This window comes from Corapipo altera, unplaced genomic scaffold, assembly GCF_003945725.1.
Source record: "Corapipo altera isolate COAL_440 unplaced genomic scaffold, ASM394572v1 67, whole genome shotgun sequence".
In the NCBI taxonomy this organism is placed as follows: Eukaryota; Metazoa; Chordata; class Aves; order Passeriformes; family Pipridae; genus Corapipo; species Corapipo altera.
This window is the reverse complement of record NW_020884906.1, coordinates 3,999,174-4,025,756: the sequence shown is the minus strand read 5'-3', so window position 1 is coordinate 4,025,756 and position 26,583 is coordinate 3,999,174. Positions and strand designations below refer to the sequence as shown.

General features: G+C 41.3%; 1 protein-coding gene and 1 long non-coding RNA gene across 3 annotated transcripts in view; one reads left to right on the top strand and one right to left on the bottom strand.

Moving 5' to 3' along the window:
• The window catches only part of TMEM132C (transmembrane protein 132C), a 201,797-nt gene that overhangs the window by 159,177 nt on the left and 16,037 nt on the right, over nucleotides 1-26,583 (top strand). Inside the window, exon 5 of one of the 2 annotated variants that reach the window (XM_027652327.1) lies at nucleotides 13,966-14,109. In XM_027652327.1, coding sequence (XP_027508128.1) covers nucleotides 13,966-14,109 — 144 coding nt within the window. Of the gene's footprint in view, nucleotides 1-13,965; nucleotides 14,110-26,539; nucleotides 26,571-26,583 lie in introns of those variants that run through there. The other variant, XM_027652328.1, reaches the window with a different exon arrangement.
• LOC113951396 lies at nucleotides 24,413-26,426 on the bottom strand. Its single transcript, XR_003529132.1, has 4 exons — nucleotides 26,344-26,426; nucleotides 25,405-25,517; nucleotides 25,149-25,220; nucleotides 24,413-24,828 (listed from the first exon to the last, which is right to left on the bottom strand). It is a non-coding gene; the product is annotated as an uncharacterized LOC113951396 (long non-coding RNA).

Sequence of the window (26,583 nt, the reverse complement as noted above, 5' to 3'; positions counted from 1 at the left end):
CTATGAAGTCAGTGAAATCAATAAACTATTTGAAAAGGAAAAATCCTATAGGTACAAGGATAAGAATTAATAATGCATATTTTCTACATTTTATTACTACTTTTTCATAGCAGTGTCATAAGAATTAGTTGTATCTCTGTTTCAGATTTTGCTTATGGAGAATTAAAACTGTACAGCCAATATAAGAAAGGAGCAAGTAGAAATATTCTCTTGCTGATTTCAAAATAGACTAAATTAAATTGAAATACTGAAGCAGAAGCTGCCTACTTCACTTGTGCTGTGGTTTAAATAGGGTTCTGACATGCACAAACTTCAGCCAAGAGCATGGACAAAAATTGAGGACCATTAGGAACTTGTAGGAGATGAATACTGCCTGTTAGAAGGAGAAAGTAACTAATTAATAATCCATGACATATTAATCTACACAAATAAAACAAGTTCACAACCTCCACAGCAGCCATAAAAATCATCCATGTATCATGCAGTACCCCAGTTACTTAAAACGAGACATTGTCCTTGGGACTTAATCCTTGAAGTCCATAAAGCATTTAAAATTACTGCACCCCAGCTGTAGGGTGCAGACCACCCCACAATCAGATCAGTGCAGTGCCCATCCCTTGGGGCAATCAGGGTAGATAAGATTTTACCTTGATTTTCCAATTTGAATAGTTTATTCATCGTCAGTAGTTTATTCCTGTGGCTTGGAACACTGTACAAAGCTTGGTTCCCATGCAGTAAAATCTGGGGGCTCCACCTGAAGTTCCAACAGTGAGTTATAGGTTATAGAAGGCACCAAATTTCATTGACTGAAAAGAATTTCTACTTCCAAAGTTAATAAATGGAGCGAGGGCAGAGCCCCTCTGTACAGGGGGAGCTGAAGCACAAGAAGGCAGATGGGAAAGTTGCACAAAATTCAGGGGGAAGCAAGAAGGAGGTGATCCAGATGCCTGCAGGGAGGTGTCTGATACCATTAAAGATGCTGCAGAGTCTGAACCATCCATTCAGGGCTGCCAGGCATGACACAGGACCTACAGGAGACCTGTGCCCTTATGGAAGAGCATCTGGAGGCCAGGCATGATACCTGAGAGCATGGAAATGGCACTCTGCTCTTAGACACTTCAATCTTTTCCCAGAGCTGCAGATTGGGAATTGGATCTGCTATGAAGCACGTCCTCAAAAATACCCTGGGGTTTTTTGTTTGTTTGTTTGTTGTTTGGGGTTTTTTTCCTGTAACTATGTGGGTATCTTCAGTGTGCAGTTTACCTTCTCAAAGGATACTTCCTTGGCAGCTTTTCCTGCTGCTGCTGAAGAATCCACTACAAACAGAAGCAGCTAAAAAGTGTACATAAGTATTTGTAAATATCAGGCCCTCGCTGTAGGGCTTTTTTAAGCTTTTTTTTTAAGGTTTTGACTCTCATCTTTCAGAAACCACATTAAGATTCCCATCTCTGCTGCCCAGCATGACTTTGTGCTGCTCTCAAACACTGTCTGTCCATCCTCTGCCCGTGGTGCTGGTTTCATATCAACCACAGGGAACATCTGCAATGTGTGAAGGGATAAACTGACAACAGCAAAAGTATCCCTGTGATCCAGATCATCCCTAAGTGCTGGAAAACCCCCTCTAATCATGTCTTATTAGCCTAATGGCCACTTACATCCATCAGTTTTGTCTGAGTAGGACCCCAGCCCTTCAGGTGGAAGCCAGCAGAGGTTTATAGAAGTGCTTGGGTCTGTCTACAGGAAAGCTCATTAGTGGGGGTTCTTTGGGTTTACTCCATAATGCTTGGTGGGATGGACCTTGGCTTTACTGAAAATGACTGTTGATTTCAGTGGGGTCAGGCTGAAAAAAATTGTTTGCAAAATATTTACACTAAGAAAGAACTGGGATGGGAAAATGGTATATAAAAAATGAAAAGTACAGCCTCTATATGCCTGTAATCAAGTTTGTGGTTTCTATTAACACAGGATGCCTCGTAGTCTTGTTTCCATTATAGCTGGGGATGTATTTGTGTGCTCACATCTGCACATACATCCCATACATACCGACTGTATTTTGTGTGCACCCATTCTTGTGTCCTAAGATGCTTCTGTATTTTCAATCTGCAACTACCTATTGATTACAGCTATTACAGCAATATTATTACAGCTATAAAGCCAACTCTATAACAGGGGCCACAGGTCTAATTGAAATGAACATGGGAAGAATTTCAAATTGCTGATGCAAATTGCCTTTTTACGACCAGTCGTCACAGACTGGAGGCACCACCAGAGCTGCTCTGGTTCTGCCTAATGGTGGAGCAAACCAAATTTCACTGGGGCTCCATTTCCAAATAACTTCCTCAGACTCGTGAAAAAGGAAAGTAAATGACTGACAGATCTTGAGAAAATACCCTTAAATTGACAAGTTTCATGTATTAGTCTTTATGCAACAAAAGGGAACTGTAAGCCATGAAATTATTTCAGCGAGAAAATAATATAGAGCTCCATCCTTGGCTGCTTAAGCATCCATGAACTAGTCCATTATAAGATCACCAGGTGGCTATTGCCTTTCTCTCCCATTCAGGCTTTACCAATATCCCCTTTCCCATCTGTGATAAACTTAATAGGACCATTCAGCAATGGAGAAAACATGAGAGGTGTTCATCATAGCCCGAAGCTTCCTCGGACAATTATTCCTTGGATGTTTGAGTAAATGAAAAGCTATTTTTGTGATTACAAAGGATAGAATGTGTTGCAGTTTCCAGGGCTATTTTATTGGCCTGGCTTTTGGTATCTGTAACAAATATTTATCCTTTCCTGGGAGTGTTGTAAGTAGCTACATTCACTGAGCTAATGCTCTGAATATGTTTTCCCTCTGCTCTGTTTTCCAAGCTCTCTTCTAAGGGTGTTTATTAGCTTAAAAATTATATGTATGACTAGGCATTGTAGATATTGTCATATGTCTACTGTAGATGAAATGTGTATAATTTATGCATGGCATGAATGCATAAAAGCATAAGTTTTGAAGAGGACTTAGGGCAGTTTATTGCTTGTATTTATCAAGTGTAAGTGTATTCATAAGCATCTACAAGTATACTTATATCCATAAGTAGCAATGCTCTGAGGCAGCAACAGTGATGGTTCTCAAGTGTGTTGGTCTCAGAATAAAGGCTTTTAACCTGTCACTTCACAGCTTTTCATCTGTTTGCATTTTCTATGCTAAAAATAACCATTAATGCCGGAGTTGGAGTATCTTAGGTAATCACTTACATTTCAAGCCGTAACTGCAATTTTTTCTCTCTCTAGATAGTGTGTTTCCTACATAAGTGCTTTCATTTCTAAGTCAATTTAGCAAAATATTGAAAGCAAGGAGTGAAATGTCACAAAAAGGAGCAGGTAGTTACACATAAGCATCTCTTAAAAAATCAGGGTGATTTTTTTCATTTACTTCTAAGTTTAGTTAGAGAAATAAAACGTGGGCTTCTGCTTCACATCTTCTCCAGTCACCTTTATGTCCTTATTCTATATTTTAAGTGGTTATAGAAAGATGAAATGTGGGCTTCTGCTTCCCATCTCCTGCTTCTGCTTCCCATCTCCTGCAGTTGCCTTTAAAACTTTTTCTACGTTTTAAGTGATTCCAGAATTGTTCCCTTTGAAGTAATTTTTCAGTTACAGACTCTTCCTCCACACAGCAGGAAATACCGTCTTTCTTTGAAAATGGCCACTGGATCCTGACATATCTGTTTTAGTCAACAGAAAATAGGGACAGCTTTAGTGTAATACTTGGGTTTTTAGTGAGCTGTTCCTAATTGAATTTGGTGTCACAGCTCTTGCAAAGCAGAGGGGCCTCCAGCCAGAGGCTCAGTGCTGTTGATACATGTCGATTATGATAGGCACTCACAAAAGACAAACTGTGCACATTTGCAGCTTTTAAGATGCAAAAGGAAGACACAATCAAGCATGAAAACGTTCGGTTGATTTTCTTTCATGTCCTTATTAATTTACATTTCCCGTCACCTGGGGGGTTACATTATCGGGTAAGATCATCTTGTCGGAGTAATTTAGGGTGGGAGGAAGGTTTGGGGTTTTTTCTTGAGGCCTTGGTTGGTTAAACAAAAGCTCTGAGTGCAAGTGTAACACGTTGTCAGGAGTGAGCTGAGCGTGTTCCCCTGCCTGATCCGAGCAGTGCATCCGTCCTTGGCAGGTGGGAGGAAGGAGTTTCGGGAGCTGTTCTCACCATCTGCAGTCTCAGAGGAATCTGACTGACATCTCCCTCCTTGCAGAAGGTTTGCTGGTTGTGGCTGCTGCAGGGGATGCCTCTCCAACCCGCTGGGTGATTAGTTTTGTCCCTCACAATTCAGGGATCTGGATATTCTAAGCTCCTCCAAGGATGCAGGTTCCCAGAGGAGTCAGTAATCATTGCTTAACCAAATCCATCCTCTCTGGGGGAAAAGGACCACGTGTTTCTGATTCCACCTTGCTTTATGATGGGTAAAGACAAGTTTTGAGGTAAAAGAAAACAAAGGGTTTATATATTAAAAAAAATTAAAAGCTACAAGGAATCAAATTAAGAGCCATTTAAGTTGGTATTTGAGGGTCTATACTTTATAAATAAAAGTAATTTGATTTTTTGTTTTGTTTTGATAGGACACTGGGGCTGTGTATTTCCCCAAATATATCTGGAAAACAAAATGAAAGGAAAACTACAACACTTTAATATTTTTGAAGTGTTTTATTCAGCAAGAAAAGCAAACCCAAACCTGTGTCAGATGACATGGGAATGATTTTTCTCATTCCTAGATGTGTTCAGAAAACAACAAGAATCAATTATTCACCAAGATGAACTGACAATCAGTTGATCTGGTTGCCTTTTACCTCCTTGGTGTAGAAACAGTCCCTCATTATAGTCACTGCTCAGCATATTGACATCCAGCTATCACGTGGAGCCAAAATGGGGTTACTTTGAGAGAAATGTTAAATACAAGTAGCACTGATATTCAAGCAATGGAACTTTACTGGTAGAAATATTAATGGAAGTGCTTAGATCCTGATTCCACAAGGGAGAGGAAATAAGATTTCCTGGTTAGTCTCAGTGCCTGTGGCAAACTATTACAGCTCCAAAATTAAGTTTTGAATTGGTGTTGTGAACTGCATATGATAAACTTAGTATGACAAATACAGAGAAGTAAATGTTTACTCCTGAAGCCAATTTGTTAAAAGGAATCTGAATTCGATTCTCAGGTGTTCAGAAGTGGAAGAAGTGACAGGACCTTCAGAGGTTTTATAGTTCTGTGGCTGTGGTGGATTCTTCATTTCTCTCAGTTCCAAACATTGGAAGTGAAGAGAAGGACTGATTATCCCTCATCAGCAGATTGTAGGAAACTGCCTTGTCTGCCAGTATAATTCTGTTTCCATAAGCTCTGAAGAAGGGGCAATTTTAGCCCACAGCATAAAGCAAAATTTCTCACTTTCGTTTTTGGAGGATTCATCCTGATTATAAACTAGGGTGTGACCATTGCTCATTTTTCTGCCAGCCAGAACAACATTTACGGCCTTTGCAAACAGGGAGGTTATGCTGATAAGATTTTAATTTTTTTATTCAAAATTACAAACACTAAGAAGTGAGATTATCATGACAACAAACTGGGTAGAGTCCAGACTTCTGTATGTGACTTTGGGTCAATGTGTCCTTCATACCAATGTACAGATCTGATTAATGGCTTTATAACGTTTTTCCATCATTTTATGCCATTAACTGTAAACAGAACAAAGCAATTAGTTGATCCAGTCCCTTCTTGCTTTTTAAGGGATTCTCACTTTTGACTGATGATAGAATTACATTCAGCAACACAGCCTGCATCTGCTAAATCAAAGTGATCATTGGCCACGTTCCCTTTTGCATGTCTGAGTGCTAACAGGGTGGATTCACTGCTAGGAAAGTGTGGATTAGTCATCCAAGAATCCAAAGGTATTTTTTTGCATCCCCGTCTCTTAATATATTCCACATTCCCCTTTTCTGTCTGCAGAGCATAATTTATCAGGACTCAAAAATTCCACAGGCAGGGTATTTGAAAACTGTACAAGCAGGGAAGAAAATGGAACGGTCTGTTGCTAAAATAGGGGGCCAGTAATTAAGATTTATCTCAATATGGAGACTAAACAGAGACAGGATCGTTGATTAAAAGGGCATTGCATGTGCAGAACACTGAGTTCTCATTTTGAAGAGACACTTAGATATTCATCATAAATTACATCGTTCACAAAAGCTACAGGGAAGATTGTGCTGGGCCCCAAAAATTCCCATCCTGGCTGAGCCTCATTTGCTTCCTCTCCTTCTGGTCCCAGGAAGCTGCCACTGTTTTTCTTGCAGGAGAAATTAGTGAGGGCCCCCAGCCTAGCCTGTGCACTTGTGGGCTTTCCCTGCCACAGCCACTCTTCTGAGAGGTGAGGAAGATGAGTGTGAATCCCTTCCCTGTGTCCCTGTTTCCATTCCCCTTCTTTAAGACTCTGGAGACCCACAGGCATCATGTTGATCAGGGTCTTCAAACAAATGTGCCTGCCAGGGGCAGAACAGTGCCAACCTCCACCTTTGGGTCTTTCCATGGGAGATGTTTTGGCTGTCTTTGACTTCTGTGTTGTTTGTTCTTCAGGGCAGGTGTTGTCCTTAATTTCTGTGCCGTGTGCGTGGTTGGCAATTCAAAAACAAATTTATTAAAGAGAAGATACCTCACAGTGTTGTTGTGTGACAGAAGGAATTAGCATCCAAAAGAAACTTTGAGATCCTTTGTTCTCCTGTCCTCCTAAGAAAGCGACTGCTGAAATGGCAACTTTTATTCTTTAAGTCTGTTTCTTACGTAGATTTTGAATGGCCTAATTTTTCGACACAGTTAATTTGTTCCTTAGTTAACATTTTCCTTGCCAGTGTGGACCTTAGAGTCATGGAGTAAGAGACATGGAGTAACCTGGATTCCGTCTAGATCCACATTTGAATGCTGAGGGATGCTATTAAGTAAGTTTTACTGCTTAACAGCATTATCTTATTTTTTTTGCAGTGTGATATTACTCATGAAGTAAAAGCCCTCATATTATAAACTGATGAATGAAGCAGATCAGGATTTACATGTGATGGGTCAGTAGCATTAGAATCAAGTGAAAGAACAACCCAAAATCTGACCAACAAGATTTACCCTTCCCCAGTGCCTGCCAACAGGGTGAATCTGCCTCAGGGAAATCCTCAACCAAGGAAACTCTTTGGTCTGTAGAAACACTCCTGTTCTCCTGAAGGGTGTGCTAAGAATTTAAAACCTGAATGTCAGCTCCTTTCCCTTCTTGTACACACTGCCTGTGAATGTGGAGTGTCAGAGAACCCAGTTGGCAGAAAGCACAACGTATAATTTACTGTTAATCATAGGATTATGTAGATAAACAGAGTCTGCTGCCTAACAAAGTTATTTCGTTAATCAGCTGTAATCTTAGTAGTATTAATAACTCGAATCTACACCCGTTGTGTCACCAGGGTCACAGATCAGCACAACAGTTGCCTGCAGTGAGTTCAGCTCTGTCACCCGCTGGCTGAGGTGCCACCGAAACTGGTGACGCACAACTCGGGGCTCGTCAGGAGATTGTCTGTGGTGTTTGAAAAGGGTGAATCTCCCACATCTCCATCTTCTTCCCTTGTGACTGTGCTGGCAAAGTGTCACTGTTGATCAGGGTGATGGGTTGAACAGCAGCTGGAGGCACAGCTCGGCTCCTGGAGCTCTCCTCTGTAGGCGTTGTCTCCGCCGACCCAAGTCCTGTCAAGGACTTGCTGCTTCTGTCCTTTTTCCATAAGACAAGTAGTGGTTTGATTTTAAGGCAGGCAGTGCTACCAAAGCCTCTTTTTCACATACTCTTTCAAGAAAATTTCCTTGGCAATTAAAACATAAATGGCGTTTTTGTGTCACTCCTTCACGTCTACGCCACGGGTTTGATTACTCCTGAGGTGGCGTGTTTGAGTGAGGGAGAAATCCAAATGCTAAGCTATGATTAACATCATTCTGTGAGGCTCCACTTACAGAATTTCCAGCCTGTAAACAGGACCATTCTCATGACCTCGGGCTCCCATGGATTTCTCTTGATAACACCATCTAATCGGATTTAGAGTTTAATTAAACAGCTGTCACTTTGTTTCCTCATTCTGCCACAATTTAATGTTGAATTAGTTCCTAAATTAGTCATGGCTGAATGCTTGCCTTCTTATGACTGAGGGGTTGGATGAGCATAAGGTTTGTTCTTCAGCTAAATCCAAGCAGCTAAGGTTTATATTCTGTACTCTTGCTCTTTGCACAGAGCTCCCAGTGACACCAGTGGAAGTTCCCCGACTGAAACAGGGATGGAATAAAATGTGAGATTCCTGCAGAGTCAGCCATAGGATTACCCATATTGGAATGGCCAAATGTGAGCACAAGCTCCTCAGCTCTGCCTAGAATATGTTTGTTTTAGGGACAGTATTTTCCCTTTCTGAGAAAGTACTGATTTTTCTGAAAACCAGTTTTGCGGAGTTTTCTGTGAAGTAGCACAGTGAGTGCAGCTGTGGAAGAAAATATTTAGACCAATATTAGTGCTAGTGGACTTTATCCAAATTAACTCTGACATAGGCAAGACAAGAGTATGCATGGAAGTTAATGGTACTCTGAGTCCTAACGTCAGCTCCAAGGAAGAAAGCTTGGAGACTTCCTGGAGAGTGCTGATATTTGCACTGAATTTTATCAATAGATTTTTAAAGTAATTTCATACCCATAGAATTCAATGATTTGCTTTTGAATATCTCCTTTGATATCTCCTTAAGCCTAACCACTAGAGTTGTCCTCTAACCATCAGAAAAACAAAAAAAAATGTTCTTTATTGATACTGTTTGTTAATTAAATATGTTTAAATAATAATTATTACCTTCCTATGCTGTACTCTTTGAAGAGATGCCCTGGTAACAGGAAAGAACCATCTTAACTGGGAGAAGAAAACCAACTTTGTCTCTGCAATATCAGAGTCAGCTGATCTTGGAATTCGATCCTCAGGCTGCCAAGACAGTTTGAGGCTTCCAAAGCTCAGAGCTCAAATCCCCCTTCTTTGTTAATGAGGATTATATGTGTAGCTCTCCATTTCAACTTTGGAAGTGCCAACCCTTGCTTTTTTAGAGTTTGCATTACACTTACAGAAACTTCTTTCCAAACTAGATATTGATGCTTAGTTACAACTCATCCTTCTTCTGTTTTTTCAATTTACTCTACACTGCTTTCCCCATGTTTGAATTTCTTGGGAACAAGTCCAAACATTGCTATCAGATGCTTTCAGTCTTTGTCACACAAAATAAATCTGATTTTAAAACTTCAGTTGCTGCCTGCACAGAAAGTAGATTAGTTCTTGGGGGATTTTAAAAATTAAAGAACGTGGAAGTGGCCAAGATATTGTGATTTTGAAAAGTGCCTACACTTTAAATGAGTTCTTAGTCTCTCTAAAGGTTTCTTAGTAATCTTGTTTGTATACTCCCAAATTAGCTTGCAAGCAGGATAGAATACAGCATTTAAAAACAAAACGTAGAAATCACCACCTATACTAGCTTTTGTATTTCCTGTTCTGCTGTGAGAACAATTGTTTTCCTAATGTTGCTTGACATTTCCTTGAGGATTCAGCTACTGCTTCTGCTTATCAGTGGATAATCAGTGGTATTGCAGGAGGTGGCAGAGTGCAGGAAACAGGTTCTGGTGCTGAACCAGAGCCCCCCTGTCTGTGGGGCACGTCCAGAGTGCTCAGTATGGCTGAGCAGACAGACAGACAGACAGACAGAGTGCTGTTGAAGCTCCTGGTGCAGACAGTGGGTCAGTTCTCTGTTACATTAAAGCCTTTGGCTTTATTGCAGCGATACGAAGGAACCAGAGGAGGCAGAAGTTGTGCCACAGGGCTGTTCCATCCACAGGGACGTAGGGCACACACCTTTCTGTTTTAGTTCTAAACAAAAAAGACAATAGAATCAAGTCTTTGTTCTTTGGTCTTCATTTTTGGTTTGTTTTAACCATCACAGTTGAATAGCACAGGCCAAGTAGGGGAAGTGGCAGAGTTGGGAATTGCTTTTAGCATCGTGTGTAATATATTAATTGCTTATACATCAGTATTTCTTAATCTGTGTAATACCCATGAGTTATGACTGCTTTCAGTGGAGATGAAATCAAAAGGTTTCCATTTCTGCCCAGAGGTGTAGCTGGGTGGATACCAATTGCTTCCCAATGCTGAGGATCTCTAATGGCTCTAATGGTACCAGCTAGGAAGCCATTAGATAATATCTACAATATGTTTCCATCTCCTTTTGCCCATCATGAATTTGAAATTCCTGATGTTCTTATTGTACTACAGAGAAGGGAGGTAAAATTTCAGTAGCCCTTTGTCATGACAAACAATGCCTTTTACAATTTTGGGGGCAGATGCATTCTCTGAGGTAATTAATCAAAATAAATTCATTCATATGCACACTGCTTCCTTTAATGAAGCCATTAGCAAAGGGCAGGAGACTGAGGTTTCTAATTGCTGATAGTGTCCCAGTAGCCAAATTTTCTGTCTTCTCTCCAGAAAGGTCTTGGGAAATTTGAAAAGGTTTTTGAACCTTCGCAGTAATGGCTTTGTACCACAGCCACTTAGAATTCAGATACATCAATAATGACCTGTTGGAATGAGAGACACAGAAGTGACAGATTATTACTTAACAATTGGTCCAGCAGCTCTGCTCCACACAGTGCAGAAAGCAGAAATATCAGTGACATTTGCCTGTCAGATGTTTCCATTTTGAAGGTATAGATCATTTTCTTTGTCCAGCAGAGAAGGATTGTGTTATTTGTGGTGGGTGAAGCAGGACAAGGTTATTTAGAACACAAGATACAGGGTTATTGTGTGATCATTCCATTTTGAAGAAATGAAAGCTTCTAAGATAAAGGGGTGAAGGGAACCACAAGAGATCATCTGCTCCTTCTCCTCCTCTACCTGACTGAAAGAACCTGTGTTATTTCTGAATGATGGATAACCTGTTCTTCAAAGATCTCTCAGGCTAGACTGCATTTTCTTCTGCCCTAGACAACCTATTCCATCAGTTCTCTATCATTATTGTTATAATAAAGATTGCCTTAATGTCACACAAATCTCCCTTGTTGCAGTTTAAGCCCATTACCTCAGGCCCCATCCATGAACATGGAAAGCATTATATTCTTTCTCATTTTTTTAAGATTTTTATGCCTGTGGAGGCAGTAAACATCTTTTCTCATAATCTTTTCCAGTCTAAACACTCCCAATTCTTTCAGTAATTCCTTATTGATCTTATTTTCTCCTTGTTGATTTATTCTCCTTGTTCCTTTTTATTTCTTTTCACTTGAGAAAGTCTTTCTTGGCAGTATAATTCTCAAAAGCAGAGACAGTCCTTTAGCTGAGGCCGTGCTAGTGCTGTGTAGGAGCACCTCACCCTTCCAGGTGATAATCCTCTTTGTACAGTTCACTGCAGAGGGGTTCTTTGGTTGGTTTAGGTTTGGCTTTTAACCTCAGCAGTGTGCAAGTGCTGACTTACATTCGGTTTGTGACTTGCTCTAGTCCCCAAATGCTTTTCTGAGAGCAGCTTCTCCCGTTGACTGTTCTCTGTCCGTTATTTATAGGATTTGTTGTTCCCACAGAAAAGAAGCAGCTTGTGTTGATCTTTAATGCTTCCTGGTTTTTTACACCCTGTGTCCAGTACTGGATTTAATCCTGTCATTGGATGTTGTCTCGGTGCTGTGGTTGGGCTGGGAGCTTCCCTGCAGCCATCCATGGCTGGTGGAGCAGCAAACAGGACTGGGTGTGACACTGCTGCCAGTCTGGCCATGCCCAGGGCAGCTGCTCTAGTCCTGGGGACAGCCAGGGCTGGGAAATCAGGAGCACAGGATGGGTCAGAGTGCCTCGTGGTCTTGTCTGCTGAGCTTCCCACTTCCCTCCTCTTTTTCTTCATGTTTGATTTCACGTTGGGGCCCCTGATGGCTCAGTGCTGCAGGGATGAGCAAAGCTGAGCTGGAGGGAGTTGGAGCAACTCCCAGGAGGTTTGTTGTGAGTTAAACCTGGATGATGGTTTTACTCTGCTGCTTGTGGCACAAAAGTTTCACCTCATTGCATAATCAGGTCTTTATCTTCTTGGCAGTGCTGCAAGGCTTGTTTCTTCTTTGTTTTATGATTTTCTGATTTGTCCCGAACTTCATAAATTAACATTAAATGCAAACATGGGTAAATCCCCAAGCCACAGAGTATGTTTTATATCTGAAATTCCTTTATGGTATTTCTCCTCCTCTGAACCTGTCCCTTTAAATCACGTTTCTGTATCAGTAATACATATCAGTTGCTAAAGAAAAGCTGGATCTGAGTACAATAATTTCAAAGCAGAGCTGAGATAGCCTGAAAATATTCCCTGTCGTGTCCACAAACTCTGCTGCTGCTCCTTTGCCCTGGAGTCCTCAGTTCACCATGTTTAACACTCAGAGACACAAAAAATAAGGCTTTAAGGAATTGAGACAAAAGATTAATTTTAAAGAACACACAATACTTGCAGTAGCCAAATGCACAATGGAAAATACATTGAGCTTACTTTTTGATGAACCCATGTGGGTTGTTCAGTGCTTGTTTCTTTGGAAGTCTGCAGAGAGAAGAGTAGTTGGGTTTGTTACTGAGGGGGGTTTTTCCACAAATGTTGAGATCTGCTCCTTTGCATTCTGTTTCTGGGCTTATCAAAATCCCAGTACATGGAAATAAATGGTTTTGGAACAAAATTTTCATTTTTGGATGGCAGGAGTGAAGCTCCAAAAGGCACACCTTTCACTGCAGTGCTTTATTGAGTGCTGAGTACCCGGCATAATTTGTAGGGGGATGGCTGGGGATGGTCTCTGCCTTTGAAAGTCGTGAGTTCCTGGGAATGGCCTTGGATTTTCCAATAATGTTGTTTAAAAATCTAGCTCTGATTTATTGTGTTGGGTAGCTTCGTTTTCTTATATGCAGTAGGAATAATTTAGGGTTCTTACGCTTCTGGAACAGCCAACATTCCTTTTTTAGCATTTTCTTTTAAGTTTGATGGGATTTCTTATGAGAGCTGTAGGAGAACCTGAGAGATAACAAGTTGCAAGATGAAAAGAAAATCTGACCTAAATTTCAAACTCGCTAAACTTGAATTGAAAACAGTATCAACAGTATCAGTGCCCCATTTTGCTGCTGTTGACATCAGTGGCTGCAGTCCTCATGACTTCTGTGCTGAGGAATTTGCTGAATGTTTTATTCACTTTATGTTGGAAGTTGGAGAAAACTTTGAAGTTCTTCCTGCATGGGAGTCTTGGGAATATGGTGATGCTGAAACAGTTCAGGAGTTAGAAGAGTTAGCTTAGTCGATGGTGCATTGAGAGGCTTTTATAGGCCTCAACCCCAGTTCAAACTCCAAATTTCCTCGTTATTTTTCCCTGCAGTTAATGGCATCACTGACTCCTTCTGGATTCCTTACATTGCTTCATTGGCCATATCAGAGGAAATTAAATAATCTTGAAACAGTTCCAGATACAGAGTTCACAGAGAGTTCCTTGCAATGGGCTTAGATTCAAAGAGCAATATTTTTACTTTTGAGGCTCTTGTATCCTGTCCCAAACATTGCCAGTCAAGTCCATGTTAGTAAAAGCTCTGAACTCATGTTTTGGAAGGTAAATATTAGGAAAAGCCCCAAAGTAGAGGATACCTGTGATGTGCCTGCCTGGACTGAATTTATCTGCAGTCATGCTGTTTGTTATTTAACAGTGTTCAGCACCGACTGTGTTTATTTAGCAGATAAAATATAACTGGGGTTTTACTACCTTCTACCAAGTTGCACCTATTTGAAGCTGAAATTAGATCCTGAGCCACTGAGAACTAACCTGAAATTAGATCCTGAGCCACTGAGAATTAACCTGACCAGCACTGTTGTTTTGTGTGCAGGACACGGAGATTCTGAACACAGCGATTCTCACGGGGAAAACAGTGGCAGTGCCCATCAAAGTGGTGTCCATTGAGGAGAACAGTGCTGTGACAGACATCTCTGAGTCAGTGGAGTGCAAATCCTCCGGAGAAGACGTCATTAAAGTAAGTTCCTGCCATGGATCTGCTCCTGAAGTTTCCTATCGTGTTATACACAAACAAGAAATAGCCTGGGACCAGCTATTAAGTCAGCTCCTGCAAATTAACTGTACTGCTGTTTCAAAAGCATAAGGAGAGGGATTTTTAAGAAGATTGAGGTGCAACAGTGCAGCCAGCACATTGAGTTTCAGTAGAATTTCAGTGTTTAATTTCCATTCGTGTCCTGATTTTCAAATGTCTTGGTAATTTCACCTCGAGTCCTCTGTGCAGGATTACATTCTCTGCACAAACAGCTCTGCTGTTCGTCCTGCCTGTCCAGATGTTTCCCATCACCTTTCCAGCTGTGATTATCACCTCCACAGCTCCCTCAGTGGAAGGGATTGGATGAGCCTTCCCCAGCAACTGCAGTGCAAAGTCATCCTGGTTGACTTCCCATTCTGCTGGGAGCTGTTTTGAATTAACAACGTGGTCCTGCACACCAGGGCTTGGGAAGCACTCACATGGCCAGGCCATCAGCTCAGTGGGAGCAGCTGCATGTCACACAGTCCCAAACACCAGGGGGGTGGTTTCATCCAGAGGCAGCACAGCTATTCCTGCTGCAGTCACAGTCCTGCAGGGAATTCCCAGTTGTGCTCTGCCTGAATCCCGGGGCGCTTTTCCAAGCAGGACTTCCATGGGGCGTGGTTTTTGAGCAAGGGGGCATTTTAACCTTGATCTACAAGCTCTTTAGAATAGTGGTTTTATTCCATGATGTGATTTTAGAGCACAGTGGGCTTTGTGATGATGCACTTGAGGGGTCTTTAATAAGCTCCCAGCTCCCGTGGCTGTGCCGTGTACAAACAGTGGTGCCACAGCATGACCTGTCACAGTCAGGGCAGCCCTTGGGCTCAGGGAAAGCAGCAAAAATCCCCTGAACTTGTAGGATCCAACAGCTGGCTGCACTATTGTAAAATTTATATAGAAGCCAGTAACCATGTAGGTGGGAAAATAGTCATACTTGGAGCTAAGGAAGCCATTGTAGAAGACTTCTACAGAAAGCTTTCTGCTTTCAGTGGATCCTTCAGAGCCAAACAAATGTCTCCATTTTGCTGGAGCTTGAGGTGCTCCCCTATGTCAGATGCTTTACAGAGATTTTAATCTCTAAGAATTCCTGTTGACATTGTAGTCACATAACTACAAATCAAAGTAAAAAGTGAAATTCAGTGTCGGGATCATCCTGATTGTGACCTTGATGGAAAGCACATTCCTGAGTAAGAAAAAATGCAAAATAGCATTCACAAATTAAAAAAAAAAACAAACCGCAAGCCCCCCCCCCAAAACAAAACCACAAATAAAACAAACAAACAAACCCCCTAAAAACCCAAACAAACAAACAAAAAAACACAAGAAAAACTACAAAAAAAGCAAAACCCAGAAAAAACCTATTGTGCTTCCATCTTACTTAAACAGCTAACAAAGTTTCACCAAATAATTCCAGCCCCATGAGGATTTCTTCTTCTCCAACAGTGAAAATGAGCAGTGTTAAGTTCTTCCACTCAGAGGAAGACTCAGGTTAGGGAAATATATAATATATATATATATGTGATTAGTAATACATCCCCAGATGATGCATAGAAAAATGACAGTGCTGTTATTTTTCAAATAAAAATCCTTTTGGAAAAATGACTTCTGGGTTTTCAGCTTTGGAGCACATCGATCAAAGAAGAAATTAAATTCCCAAATCTTACAAAAAACCCAAAAACATGTGCTTGCAGTTATTGCAGTACAGCCTGGACTGTTGCAGTTCTCCAACAATTTGTTTGGAAAGGGTGTTTTCCTGAAGCACTGTGTCCTTTGATTAGCACTTGGGCCCCTGCTGTGCTCTTCTCTTATTTTCTACAGAAATTATTTATCTCCACTAAAAGGGTTTCTTAAAATGGAGCCTGTTTGCACGATTGGAACATTTTGAAGTGGCTTCCAGAAGCCTCCCTGTCTGGGCACTCTGGAGTTGAAGTGAAACAAATAACTGGAGGCTAACACAGGGCTTTTATTGGAATCGACTGGAGACATTTTTCAGGTGTAATTTCTTTCTCTTCAGAAATGTTTTGAAATTGCTCAGATGACTGGAGAAACTGTCTTCTGTGCTTTTAGAAATATAGGCAGACTCTCTGGAGGAGCGTCGCTGTGACATGAGTGTTAACTGCTATAAAACATACAGCTAGTTAAAAAACAATTAAATGTTTTGAACAAAAGGTTTTCTCTTCTCATCAGATAGGAAGAAAGGTGCTTTTATTGCCTTTTTTTTTTTTTTTCCTCTAGAATGCTCCTGTTTCTTCCAGGAAATTTCTTTACACAAGGCAGTGGCTTGGGGTTCAAGGCAAATTGACATGTTCAATTGGTTCAGTTTTTAAAAAGCACTCAGAAAGCTTCAAATGAGCACAGAGGACTTTCATCCTTAATTCATTTTGAAATTCCCCATCAGGCTTTTATGTTAAATTCTTTAGAAAGATCATCTTCCTCCTCTGTGAAACACCGGTGTAGAGACCTTGTTGGGAATAACCTTTCTGCTTAAAAATAAAATAAAATCCAGTCATCATAAATTATATCTGTTGGGCAAAGCCCATGGTATCTTCACAAGCACCGTGTGCATGTGTTTACAGTTCATGTTCTTGAGCTTCCATGTCAGAGCAGACCCAAAACACATTTACAGGCATAAAAGCCTGTAGATTAATGTAAACCACAAACTCATTAAAAAAAATAGCAATAAAAGAAGTTATTTATATAGCTCTATTGAGAGCTATTTCATAGTTAGACATATTATCATGATCAGATATTTTTGTTTGCTTTTAATTGTGTGGAATTTCTGGTAACTTTGGATTCAGGCAAACCTAAGAGAGTTAAACTAGAAGCTGAAGATGATCAGTGCCTATTAACACTTGGCCTTTAATATTTCCATGGTTCATGTAGAGAGCTTAAAGGTAATGTTTGTGCCCAGCAATTGGCCATCAGATAAAAGCTTATTTATATTAATTTTTAAACTGTCTTCAGCTGGACTGCAATTACATTGTTCTCAGGAACAGAACCCAGTGGAAATCTAAACTTAAGATCTATCTGCAAGTAGGTAATAGTTTCCCCAGTGATAATCATGGTCTGGAGGCAGCTCAGTGCAGTTTGTGTCCTGTCTGAATGTGCTGACTACTAATCCTTTTACTTTTTTTTATTGTCTCATAGTTTCAAGTCCTTACTTCCAAATTTACTGCTGATTTCATGAACTTTAAATGCCTTTGAATGCTCCAGGCCTTCGCACAGTGGTCCAACCTTTTAAAAGTGGACACGAAATTTATTACGGCACTAAAAATGAAGCAACAGCCAAATTTTACTTCACTGAGCTGGAATTTACCAATAGAATCCATATATCTGGATCCATTAATAGTAATTGCAGTTGCATGCACAGGCTTCTTTTCATCTTCTGGAAATTCTAGTGGAATGTGGCTGGTTTTGCTGCTGCTTTAGTGCAGTTTGCTCAGGATCAAACACTGCTCCGTGTTCCCAGGTCACCTGGCTGCAAAGAACAGAGGTGGTTTCATGCTGTGGAGAGCACCACAGTTTCAGGAGACTTGCAATTCTTCTGATGTCTCCAGTTTGAACAGCCTTGACAATGTTTCTGAACTTAAGTTTGGGTTTTGCCGTTAAAACAGCCTGAATTCAAAAATCCTCGGTGCTCTGCATGTTCCAGAAGCTGATGTGAACCTTTTGGGTTTGTATTTCATCATTCCTGAACGAGCTTTTACCCTGTTGCTCCATGAGGGAATGTTGTACATCACATTGTGTTCTTAATTGTAGTGCTGGTATTTATAATTGGTAAATTAAGAGTTGGATACCTGTCTCAGTGTAGTAGCCTTGAACTGTACTCTGAAGACCTTATTTATTAGTTCTGTTTATTTTTAAATGGCATTATTAGGTTTGAGGTGTATTCAGATCAAAACATGGATTCAGGTTATATTAGTCCACATATGCATCCTGCTGAGGATGTCACTGGAAACAGAAACATGGATTTACCTTCAAGATTTCCCTCAGTAGTTAATGAGCAGTGAGCTCTTGGTTCCATTGGGAATCATGACTAGAGGATGACATTAACAGCAGGTAAAGGCCACTGCAAGAATGTTAGGAATTTCTGTTGGGAACTAAAATCCAGGACAGAGTGTCACAGCTGTTCCTCTCTTAGTGCTGTTACTTGAAACAAAATCCCAGATCAAAGCACCAGTGAACTGTTGGGGGCTGAAAATCTGGCTGGAGGGTGTTCTGGTTGAACTCTGGCTTAATAGCTGGAAAAGCCTGGAACTGCTGCTGGTATCAACACTTTCAGAGCAATAGTGGGGGCAGTAACAGACACCTGTCAAGGTTACAGATCTTGTTTGAAACCCCAATCCAGTCATAATTTACACACTTGAATAACTTTACTATGAATATTGCTGACATCAGGGAACAGACTTGTATGAAATAGTCATTTAGGATTCATAAATGCTTTGGATATTTTGGCATTTGTAGTGCAGAGTTTATGAAATGAAATTAATTATCACTAAGTAGACACGGACTCGTGTTGAAATGTCTGCTGTCCATTTGTGAATCCACTCAGATTAAAGGTCAGCCTGGATGCTGTGTAGTGCATGATGCAGGAATGTCTCAGTTGGCCAGTAAGGGAGCTGACAGATGGACATATTTGTAAGAGATAAATAAATAGTTGTGACTAATTGCAGTAATTTATTTTTCAAATTGTGTATCTGGAACTGTATCACAATAACCTGTTTACTAAGGAAAAGTCATCAGCACTTTATTATTTAGATAATACTTTGCTATTAAATATACGCAGTCTTACACAAATAACTGTGCTTCAACCTCTTCAGTTGTTTATTTAACTACAAAGGAATTTCACTGCTCTTCCTTGCTTTCCAGCAAAGGAGGGCCTAAATATCTGCTGTGTTGCTCTCCACAGGGCTAAATCCAGATTTGGTCCTTTTCTTATTGAAATTAAAGTGTTACATCACGAGCGTAGGGACTCAGAGCTTCTGGTCCCAAGCACAGCTCTGAGATAATTGTGCTTGGTTCAGTGAAACATTATAACAGATATTGCCAAAATATTAAAATGAGGGATCTCATAAGTGGCTGTCAAAGGAAAGCTGAGTCTGCTCAAAACAAAGCTTCCAATGGGATCCAGGGTTTGTTCCTGCGCTTTCTTACCAGCAGCATCTGGAAGCAGATAATGCTGTGGTGGGTTGTGATGAAGTGTGAGGCAGAGGGTGATTTCAAGGGGAAGTTTCAGGAGGTTTTGTTCCAGCAGAAACCCTGGCACCCCACGGGCACACTGCATTTCCCTCACAGCTTTCAGCCCCTGCTGCACAGGGCAGGGTGAGCCTTTTCAGACCTGCACTGCTCTTCTGCACCTCAACACACACGTCTGTTCTTCGTATGGGGCTTCATTGCAAAGACTTCAAGACTCGGAGGATTTAGGGCTTCACATTATGTTTTTAGGGCAGGTTATAGGAGAAAATAAAAACAACCAGCTGGCCAGAAGGAGCTGGTGGTTCCTATCAGCTATTTTGATCGAGGAAGAACACTAACTTCCATTAAAAAGCTCCTACAGTGAATATAATGCAATTGATTTGTTGCTTATATTTTACTTAGGTCAAATAAAACTCAGTTTGGAGTTTACTGGCTAGGTGCAATTGCTGTAGAGCTGAGCATGCTGAGTAATGAGTAGGTGGATAAACTTCTCATTAAAACAGGTCTCATTCCTAACTCAACCCTGAAAAAAAAAGGGAGAAATGAAAAGTCACACTAGATGGGGTTTCCAGGCATCCAGTGTATTCTAATAACAGACAGGCCATACTGTGTGCAGTCACTTCAACTTAATGCTCTCTTCTGTGGTTTTATGGCAGTCCTGCAAGATTCAGTGAGTGTGGAGGGGTCAACCTAAACAGCAGCAGCTGCCAGTCCTCCACTGCAGTGGGCAGGGCTGATGTCTCCTTTAGGTACCTCAGCCCACACAGCCACAGCTGTAGCAGCACTCTCATTTTAAAAAATAAAGCAGTTGTATAACCTTCTGGAAGGAATGTAAAAGTTGGACTGTTCCTCATAAGGCACCTGTGTGTTCATTCTCAGGCTTGCCAGTCTTCCCTTGGTTATCTCCAGAACCAGGATCTGAAAGCTCAGCCTGTGTGACACAGCACTGAGAGACGACACAGCTGCACTGCTTGTGGTCCTGTGCAAGGGTCTGTCATGGGGCTGTAGGGGCACACCAGCAGGCTCAGAGCAAGCATGGCATCTCTGCCACATCCCTGCATGGTGCAGAAACCCCCAAGGGGCCACCACAAGTCATCTTCCAGAAGTTTTGTGTTCAGTAACCGATGAACCACAAACACAGATCCCACTCACCACACCCTGACACAGCCTGAAAACCCTCCCAAGCAGCAGCTGCATCTCTGTGAGTCCAAGCCCAGCAGTTTCACTGATGGCTCCCATTTCCTCTTCTGATCCTGTGTGAACACGTAATCGTTTGTGTGAAACTGAAAAGCTTTTGAAACAGGGAAGAAAGTCACAGCGTGGAAATGCCATTGTTTTGCTGCTCTGAAGCCCCACGACTCTGTATGTTTTTCTTCTGGCAAATCTGTTGCTATATTCTGAGCAGAATAGCAAATAGAAAGTCCACCTCCTTGCCCTCCTCCATACTTTTCATAGTCCTGTGATTTACTGGGATCCATACACATCAGTAGAGCAGAAAAACTTCAGGGGAGCATTATAAAAATGAAGCTTCACCACACATCTGTCAGAGCATATAGGGCAGCAGTATGTGGAGCTTGCACAGTGTTGTATCATTAATGTACACCACCACTCCCCCAGCAGCCAGCCCCTGTGGAAACTGAAACTCAAAATTGCCATGGTCTGAGATACTTGAATTCAGCAATAAAAGTTGTAAATACCTTGCTATCCCATAGTAGGCAAAAATTACAAGGGCAGCTGAAGGAACTTTTAAACCATATCCTTGCAGACTTCTCTCCCTGTTATCTCCTACCTTCACCCAGCTCACCAGCTGCATTAGGGATGTCAGTGTGGAAAACCAATACATCCCAAATGAAAAATCCAAGCAGAGTAGCAATAATAGTGCCTCGGGTTCCTCAGAAAGTGCTTCAAAATCAACTTCAAAGCTACAAGAGCAAAACCAGGAAAGTAAATGGGAGAAATAACATTAGTCCTGTGACAGCTGTAGATGTGATGGGAAGATAAGCAGTTTGCTCCAGACCCTTCTGAGTGATGCAGTCAGAAGAAACTCTGGTTTGCTTCTACTTTCCTTTTCTGCCACTGGTTGTGATTTACACATGGTGAATTTGTATATTGTAGATACATAGCAAGGTAGGAAATGACAAGCACTGTGATGTTCTCAGATGTGCAGCTACTGCCCAGACTGTGTAGATGGAATTAAACATTATTTCACCCTGGGATCCTGCTTTGCCAAGCAAGATATTTGGGGCCGTGCTGTGTGTGGGCTGGAATATCCCCAGTGAGCAGGAGCCAAACTCTGTGTTCGGCCCCATTTTCCGAAATTGCTGGGCTCGAGAGTGCACAAAACAAGGCAGATTTTGGTTTCTGTGATAATGGGAGCTGCAGAGAGCTCCTGTGGCTCAGTGCAGCTACAGTTCAGCTTCAAAAGCTCGTCATTTGGGAGCAAATAGATGCCCTCCAGTCTCAGCTGGCATTTTGTGCCCCTTTTACTCTCTCAGTTCTGTCTTAGTGAATGATATTCAGTGAGTTCAATGTACTGCTTCTGCTCTGCAAAGCTGCCAGTGAAATCTTTGTAATGAGATTAGATAATGTACAGTCTTTTCCCTAAGAAATGCTCTCTAGCTTTGGGGGGTTTCTGCTTAGTTTTGCTTATCTGGCTGCTGATACTGAAAATGCAGACCCTTCTCAGCAGAGAGAGCCCAAATTGCTTCCAAACTATGGCCCTGATTTTACAGAGTTCTCTTCTTCAGCACTCAGGGCTCAATCCCTGTGTTCTTAGTGTGGATTGCTGGGAATGTTGCCTGAGGACTGATCACAGGGCTTGAACCCACATTTGGGATGTGGCAGCTGTTTACAAGCACAAAGAAACACCAACACACAAGCCCTGTTATCCACTGAAAACTGGGCACAGGTAATGCTAAGAGAGGAAGCATGAGGCTTAAATCAGTTAATAAAGGTATATACCTGCCCTGCTCCCTGTGTCCAGAATGGGAATCATTATTCCTCAACTATTGCAAGAAACAGATCCTTTCTTTCGTTGGGTTCAGGTAAGAACAACTCTCAGGGTTATTCTTGCACATGATGTGAAAAAATCAAGCCTTTAATTTATTAAGATGACAGTGTTAACAGAGTTAAGTCTGCAGGGCTGTATTTACCTTTGTGCTCACCCTGGGAGGGAGCTTCTGGCTTCACTTTCCAAGTCACTGAGCACAGTTTCAGCTGCATCAGTGGGAGTGGGGGGTGGCTCTGGCAAAGTCAAGTCACACCAGCAATTAGCAACTCCTGTAACGGAGGTTTCCAATTTAAAGGCTACTATAACAGTGTCACAAAGCTGTAAATATCATGGAAGAGCTCAGGTCTGAAGCTTTACCTCTTATCAGACTTAAGCAGTTTATTATGAAAAAATGAATAGTATGGGCCTTGAGACAGCTTCAATTTTCCAGTAGGTTACTGATTATCCAGGATTATGCAGCCAGGCATTGAAATCCTTCTTATGAAGCAGTTGCCTAATGTTCATGTAGCATAGGATTTCCTTTGTGTGTAAGACTGTAGTGTTTAATTGGAATCAAGGCTAGAGAGCTACATGGAGTCTCTCTTTCAAAACCTGTACAATTTAATAGAGGATAATTCCCTTTCTACAGAGGATGTTGTTAAAAGGAAATCTTAGAAGGAATTCTGTAGCAAGGACATGAATAATACAAAATTCTAAAGAATTGTCCAAAAAGCCTGTGGAATGATTATCACTGTCTGATATTTCCTATATATTATGTAATAATATGTATGTATATATGTATGGTGGATAAATCATCCTGGTCCTCTGTATTCCTTAATGGAATGAGTGACTCTTCACAAAGCTTGACCTCCATGACATACCTTTCTGGTATGTCAGAGTGATGTTGCTGTGCTGAAATACACTGAAATTGAGATTTCCTTAAGAGACACTGGAAAAATCTCTTTGCTCACAGAAGTGCTTTCATAAATATTTAAACATTTATGTAACCTTTGAATATTTTAGCAACATTTACATTAGTATAACAGAGATGGGTAAATGGGTTTACACACCAAAATGCTGGATTCTGAACCTGATGAATACAAGCACGACAGGTACCATTATCATATCTCCTCATTCTGCTCAGTATTAAAATCACACAGACTTCTACCTAGGAAATGGACTGATGCCTCACCATTTTTCAGTGTCCATAAACTTGACAGGGTTGCTGCATTAGAAACTTCTCGTTTTGTCCTTCTGAACTGTCCTTCAGAGGCTGGGCTGATATCTGCAGGGGTGAAAACCACTGGGAGAATAAACAAGCGTAGACCAGACCAGACTCTCAGAGGCAGCACCACTCATTTATTTTTAGGTCTTACAGTTGTCGTTCTTTCCACTCCTGTGTGCAACAGATACGAACCAGAACAGACAGTGTTTCGAGTTCACCATCTTTTGAAAGACAGCCTTGGCTTATATTTGACATGACATTTGTCTTTTTTAAAACTATCTGCCTCCACCAGTAATTGAAGGAAGATTTCTCAGGAATCTGTAGTGGAATTTAACCCAGCAAACCCAATATTCTGTAGAAGTGCCAACAGCCCCTTTTATGGCTGCAGTACATTGTCACAGCCTTTGTGGTGACCTCAAGCAGCTCTTGCTCCCTTCTTGCAGTTCTGCAACACAGAGGTCATGGTGGGATCAAGACCTTAATCTGAAATAAGTAAAGGAAAATCCAGAGCTTCTGCGTTTGGCTGGTAACAGAATATCCTTAGTATTCACTTCAACCAACCTGTTGATTGCCAGGTGCAGAGGTACCTTCACTCCCTGGATCACAAAGTCACCCAGTGCCGTAGGTGGGGATTCAGGAGTGACTCTCTCTTGATTTCCAGGCAGTAGTTTTCTCTGTCAGCTCAATAAAATGTGATTTGTTGCAGAGAGAATCTATCCAAGTCATCTGGAAAGGCAATGGCCTTTGTTACAAGGGGGCACAAAAATATGATGCCAGAAAAAAAAAGAAAGACAAAGAAGAAACCTCTGGGGAATTGTGCTTAGCCCTGTTTTTTACTGTCTGCTCCTTTATTTTAATCTGGAGAAAGAAGTTAGAAAAATAGAAAAAAGGGCAAAAGTAACTGAATGCAGCTTAATAATGAAAGAAACTGCTGAAATAGCATCAGAGAGCTCTTTAAAATGCAAAACTTCCTGCTGATCTGCTACACAGAAAAGAAAAAACCCCAGTCACTTAAAGGTGGTGGCTAAGCAGGCTTTCCCTTCATCATTGCTCACTTCTTCTGATGCCAAAGATAAAAAGCACTTTCAGAGGGACAGTGTTTTCATAGTAAAAGCATAAATGCTACAGCAGATGAGATACAGATCACTGTTCCCAGAGTCACCAGCTTCTATTAGAAACTCTCTTGGACTAGAGTGGGCAGGACTCAGATGTGAGAGCTGGTCCTTGACCTTCCAGTAGCACTGGCAAAAGCCTGGAGGAAAGCAGGAAGATGCTTTTATCTATCAACATTTTAAACAAATGTACGTTTTTAATTAAGAAGATTTTGAGTTCTAATGTGATCCATTTCTATCCTTCCTCCATGATTCCATGCTTTGTTGTTTTAGGTTGTACCAATACTGTGTTTCCATCTCATTTAACCCCTTAAGTCTACATTGAACAACTCCAGAGCCAACTTGGCTGTGATGTTATTTCCATCTGAGTTAATCTGAGCTGAAGGGGCTCTGTTGTGGCACCACACAACCCTTACCCCTTTTTTTGTGAGGGGCGTCTCCTTAGCAAATCAGACCTTACCTGAGGCTTGCTGATGTGGTAGATTGTAGCAGAATCAGTACATCTGGATTTGTTCTCCAAGGCTGAGAAATCCTGTTTGTTTATTTTTTAAGAGACGCTGTGTGAGACAAGGGCAAGGGAAGCAAACCCACTTGCTCTCATTTTTTTCTGCTACAGCGAAGGGTAGCTGGGTGTGTTGCTTACAGAAGCTGTGGAATAGTTTTACTTGAATGTTTCATGAGAGTGAGTATCCTTAGTCCATGGAGAGCACACACACCTTGTGAATTAGATGCTGAGATTTTTTCTCCCTTTCACCCCCTCTATAGCACTAGTTGGAAAGTGTTGCCTCTCTCTGTCAAAAGCAGTGGATGTTGCTTCCAGAATGGATTCCTGAAAACAGTTAAAAAGTGTACAGTAATATAGTAACACACTACACTATAAGCTTTGCTCCTCCTTCACTCTGTGTGCTACTTTATCAGAAGTACAGGAACAGAAGGAAGAGCATGTGTAAGGACATTAGCAATGCTTGTTCTTGGTGAAAAGACTAATGTTTTTCCCAATGCAGCTCCTAAAGACTTGCCCACTATTGCTGGTGCATGTCCAGTAATAAATATTAACCTGTAACAATTGTAAAGGCTGTGTGGTGGCTGCAGCAGCCACCTCCTTAGGATGCTGTATATGTATTTGTTTAGCCATTTGTTTGTTGCATACCCATGAAGGCACAGAGCAGCTTTACAAATACAGATGGAGATTGGATCTCAGCCCAGAACCATTTAGGAATTGCAATTTTACTACTATTGTTACCATGTTTTTTCCCTGACAGTTAGATTTGTTCAGTTAGTGACAACACTGAGTTTTAGACAATATAAAATCATGCATCCAGACCAGACCTGATCAGTCTGAAGCTGAGTATGTTGTTAAAAATCTTTTATCAGCACGTGCACATGGTTTACAATTTGCACAAATAGGCAAGTTGTACGACACAGAAAGTTCACTTATTTTCTCTTTGGTTTGAACTCCACAGAAAGGAATGGGGTGGAACCAGTTGCAGGACAGTAGTGGCTACTGCTCCAAGCAGAGTTCAATTAGATCTTACTGACAGTCCTCCCAAAATCTTCTACTCAAAGGAAGATAAGGCTGGAGAACCAAGAGCTTTATCCGAAGCTGCTTTGTCGAATGTTTCAGACAGAGGATCTTCTCCCCCAGGCACACTCACCACTTCCCACTGGGCTCTAGGAGTTGTTCTGTGCTCCAAGTGCAGTTGCAGTTCTCTGACTCTGGCTGACCATGGCTCCCTGGGTTGTGGTGTTTACACCGGGGAGGGAATTGGACAGAAAGAATGGAATTGAGTTTCCTGAGGTTACAGAGGAAGACAGAAATTAGGGTCTGTATCAGCCAGGGCTCCCTTGTACCTTGAACTTCATTGAGGATGTTCTGCCATAGGTGACATTCATGT